At 44.8% G+C, this 4,361-nt stretch overlaps 1 protein-coding gene across 1 annotated transcript in view; it reads left to right on the forward strand.

Annotated features, from left to right (window-relative positions):
• The first annotated feature begins 1,768 nt into the window (after positions 1 to 1,768).
• Positions 1,769 to 4,361, forward strand: part of STPG2 (sperm-tail PG-rich repeat containing 2) — a 368,665-nt gene continuing 366,072 nt past the window's right edge. Inside the window, exons 1-2 of the mRNA XM_010848351.1 lie at positions 1,769 to 2,026; positions 2,816 to 2,950. Of these exons, the coding sequence (XP_010846653.1) occupies positions 2,842 to 2,950 (109 nt within the window). The 5' untranslated portion in view covers positions 1,769 to 2,026; positions 2,816 to 2,841. The remainder of the gene's footprint in view (positions 2,027 to 2,815; positions 2,951 to 4,361) is intronic.

Consider the following 4,361-nt stretch of genomic DNA (forward strand, 5'->3'; position numbering starts at 1 on the left):
TCAATGTTAACATTGTAATTTTATTAGCAGCACACTCATTCTAAACTATTCCAGAAATATTTACCACACTGAGAAATAAGTAAAAAGGTTTGCTGTTCTCATTTTAAAAGTATCTTCCAATTCTTAAATACTTTGTACTATTCTGGTTACTGAACCATAAGGTGGAAATAAAAGCTGGGGAAGTTAGACAGAAGAGGCACAGTAATCAAGGAAATAGATAAAGGATTTTCACACTAAAAACTTTTCAAAGAAAAGTGTTTTGTTAGGAATACAGAATTCTCAGCGACAAAATGTTACAAAATTTGGAAGACTCTAGACACTGTACCTCAGTGGTATCATATTTAAAATAGACCTGACCACAAATATTTAAATAGGATCTCACTATAGTTTTTCCTGTGGTCATGTATGGATGTGAGAGTTGGACTGCGAAGAAGGCTGAGCGCCGAAGAATTGATGCTTTTGAACTGTGGTGTTGGAAAAGACTCTTGAGAGTCCCTTGGACTGCAAGGAGATCCAACCAGTCCATTCTGAAGGAGATCAGCCTTGGGATTTCTTTGGAAGGAATGATGCTGAAGCTGAAACTCCAGTACTTTGGCCACCTCATTCGAAGAGCTGACTCACTGGAAAAGACTCTGATGCTGGGAGGGATTGGGGGCAGGAGGAGAAGGGGACGACAGAGGATGAGATGGCTGGATGGCATCACTGACTCGATGGACATGAGTCTGAGTGAACTTGGGGAGTTTGTGATGGACAGGGAGGCCTGGTGTGCTGCGATTCATGGGGTCGCAAAGAGTCGGAGCGACTGAACTGACTGACTGACTGACAAGACTTTGAAATGCTAGTCTTGCCACTGATCAGCTATCCCTCTCTGTGAGGTATTTGAGGAAAGACCACACACTGAGGTGGCAGCAAGATATAAATTCTGTATTCCTAGCTGGTGGGTGTGTGCTAAGTCGCTTCAGTCGTGTCAGACTCTTTGTGACCCTGTGGACTGTAGCCCCCCAGGCTCCTCTGTCCTTGGGATTCTCCAGGCAAGAATACTGGAGTGGGTTGCCATGCCCTTTTCTAGGGAATCTTCCCAAACAGGGATCAAACCGGCATCTCTTACCTGTTCTGCAGACAGACAGGTTCTTTACCACTAGTGCCACTTGGGAAGCTCATTACTAGTTGGTACACAGGTCCTAAGGTTACAAAATCCCCTTTGGAGATCCGTAAACAAGCTTCGATAGACCCTATAAAGAGCTCCTTTTGTCTAAACTAGGTTGGCGCCAGTGGACAAAAATCAAATCCAGACAGGAAGTAGAAAAGCCTCCTTTGACACTTCCATTTTCAACGGCAAACCCTTACCGCAGGGAAGAGTAATGTAGACTGCGCAGACCAGAAAAATCAGGAGGTGAGAGCCTGCACCAGTGCCACAGCAAAATGGCCTGGACCTGAATCTGCTTTTTGGGGTCACCATAGAGGACAACAGATGATGAGATGGTTTAATGGTATCACCCACTACTTGGACATGAGTTTGAGCAAGCTTCCGGAGTTGGTGATGGACAGGAAGCCTGGCATGCTGCAGTCTATGGGGGTCATAAAAAGTCGGACACGACTGAGCAACTGACTGACTGATAAGAATCAGTTTCTTAGTAGGAAGGGGCGGTATCTAAAGTGCTGAAAATTAAAAAAAAAAATCATTTTATCCATCTCTTGTTATGGATTACACACGTCTCTTTCTCTATAAGATATAGAAGACTTGATGAAGACTTTCTTATATCTTTGGGTCCCCACAATCTAGCATGATACTGAACCGATAGTATATGCCAGTGTTTTTTTAGTGAGTAAATAATTATTCAGGTTATTGAGTAGGAAAAAAGGTACTACAGATACATTCTTGAGACGCTGAAACGCCTTGTACGGAGCTGCGCTTTCTTAACGCCTCTGTTTTACTTTATGAACAGAGTAATGAGTCTGCTGCTGTTGCTTGGTATCTGACAACAGAAGCACTTTTCAGTTACCTGCATTTGCATTGCGTCGGTTGGTGAGTTTTTCTTCTTCCCCGGGTTTTCTGTTTCTGTCATCACCACCTTCTGGGTTTTTCTGAGCCACAGTGTGGACTATATCTGGGATAAAGTGAGAAGTGCTTTCTTTCCCCCTGGGGTGCGAGTATAGTTGTGGTGGGAGTGTGGGCACAGAATCGTTTCTTTTCGTAGTAAGACTTTTATTTCACAGTTTTTGGTAGTCTCTTTCCCAGCCGCACTGACTTAAAGGGAAAATGGATCACAATCAAATGAGCCCTAACTCCTAATCCGTTTTCTAGAGGTTTTCTGACGAGTCAGGATCCAATGTAATTAGAAAAGTAAGAATATCGCGGGGGTTCGAGTATGTTCTTTACTTTAGAAAGCCAAAAGCGCCGGGCGCAGCGAGTCGGGAAGCTTAGGGCTCGGTGCGCATGCTCCCAGGGCTCGGCTCGAGAAAAGCGCCTCAACCTTTCGTCCAGAGACTTCCGGGAGGCGAGAAACGCGCGGAGGCAGGGCCGGAAGCACGGGGGCGGACGCCTAGTACTTAACCTCGTTCCTTGGAGCGGCTTCAGGTCTCGGTTGGTGAACCGATGATTCTGTGGGAAGTCTTATGTCTGGTTACACTGTTTTCAAGTTTTCCATGAGGCTAGAAGTCGCCTGGGAGAAATCTGACACCAATCAGCAGGTGGGGCGATAGCCCCTGCGCTAGCTCCTCCATTTACAGAAATTCTTCCCGGGCCTTCTAAGTTGGTTGACGACTTTTTGCTCCACCCTTTCTTCTAGCTGCTCTGTTCTTAATCCCTTTGCAGCCGCGCACCCCTCCCCTCACGCCATTATGTATGACCGGGCTCCCCGTGTGCTTAGATTGGCTGAAGGTGGCAGCACTGAGGATCGTGTGGGTCCTGGATCTTACCAGGTTCCTTACCTGAAGCAGCAGGCAACAGGTAAGATGGAGAGAAAGGCAAGCCTTTTGTGACAGGCGCCTCACTTTCAGTCTGCCCCGCTCATGTGTGCCTGAGTTAAACACTATAGTACAACTCCATAGGTATAACAGAACATGAAGTAAGCCGGGAAAATTCTATCCCTGTTTTTACAGATGATAAACTAATTTTTCCCATTTCACTAGACCAGTAAGCCTTTTTGATTTTACAGTGGTTTTCTACATCTTAGTTTAAATGCTGCAGATTCGATCTGGGATTTTGATTTCCCTGTCCCAGTTGACTATCAGTTCAGTTCAGTTGTTCAGTCGTGTCCACCTCTTTGCGACCCTATGGACTGCAGCATGCCAGGCCTCCTTGTCTATCCACAACTCCCGGAATTTACTCCAACTCATGTCTATTGAGTCGGTGATGACATTCAACCATCTCATCCTCTGTGGTTTCCTTCTCCTCCTGCTTTCAATCTTTTCCAGCATCAGGGTCTTTTCTAATGAGTCAGTTCTTTGCATCAGGTGGCCGAAGTATTGGAGTATCAGCTTCAGCATCAGTCCTTCCAATGAATATTCAGGACTGATTTCCTTTAGGATGGTCTGGTTGGATCTCCTTGCAGTCCAAGGGACTCTTAAGAGTCCTCTCCAACATCATACTTCAAAAGCATCAATTCCTCGACGCTCAGCTTTCTTTATAGTCCAACTCTCACATCCATACATGACTACTGGAAAAACCATAGCCTTGACTAGATGGACCTTTGTTGGCAATGTCTCTGGTTTTTAATATGCTGTCTAGGTTGGTCATAACTTTTCTTCCAAGGAGCAAACATCTTTTAATTTCATGGCTGCAGTCACCATCTGCAGTGATTTTGGAGCCCCCCAAACTAAAGTCTGTCACTGTTTCCACTGCTTCCTCATTTATTTGCCCATGAAGTGATGGGATTGGATGCCATGATCTTCGTTTTCTGAATGTTGAATTTTAAGCCAACTTTTTCACTCTCCTCTTTCACTTTCATCAAGAGGCTTTTGAGTTCCTCTTCACTTTCTGCCATAAAGGTGGTGGTCATCTGCATATCTGAGGTTGTTGATATTTCTCCCCGCAATCTTGATTTCAGCTTGTACTTCATCCAGCCCAGCGTTTTTCATGATGTACTCTGCGTATAAGTTAAATAAGTAGGGTGACAGTATACAGCCTTGACGTACTCCTTTTCCTATTTGGAACCAGTCTGTTGTTCCATGTCCAGTTCTAACTGTTGCTTCCTGACCTGCATACAGATTTTTCAAGAGGCAGGTCAGGTGGTCTGGTATTCCCATCTCTTTAAGGATTTTCCAGAGTTTGTTGTGATCCACACAATCGAAGGCTTTGGCATAGTCAATAAAGCAGAAGTAGATGTTTTTCTGGAACTCTCTTGCTTTTTTGATGATCC

Source organism: Bison bison, unplaced genomic scaffold (genome assembly GCF_000754665.1).
Source record: "Bison bison bison isolate TAMUID 2011002044 unplaced genomic scaffold, Bison_UMD1.0 scf7180017864263, whole genome shotgun sequence".
Taxonomy (NCBI): Eukaryota; Metazoa; Chordata; class Mammalia; order Artiodactyla; family Bovidae; genus Bison; species Bison bison.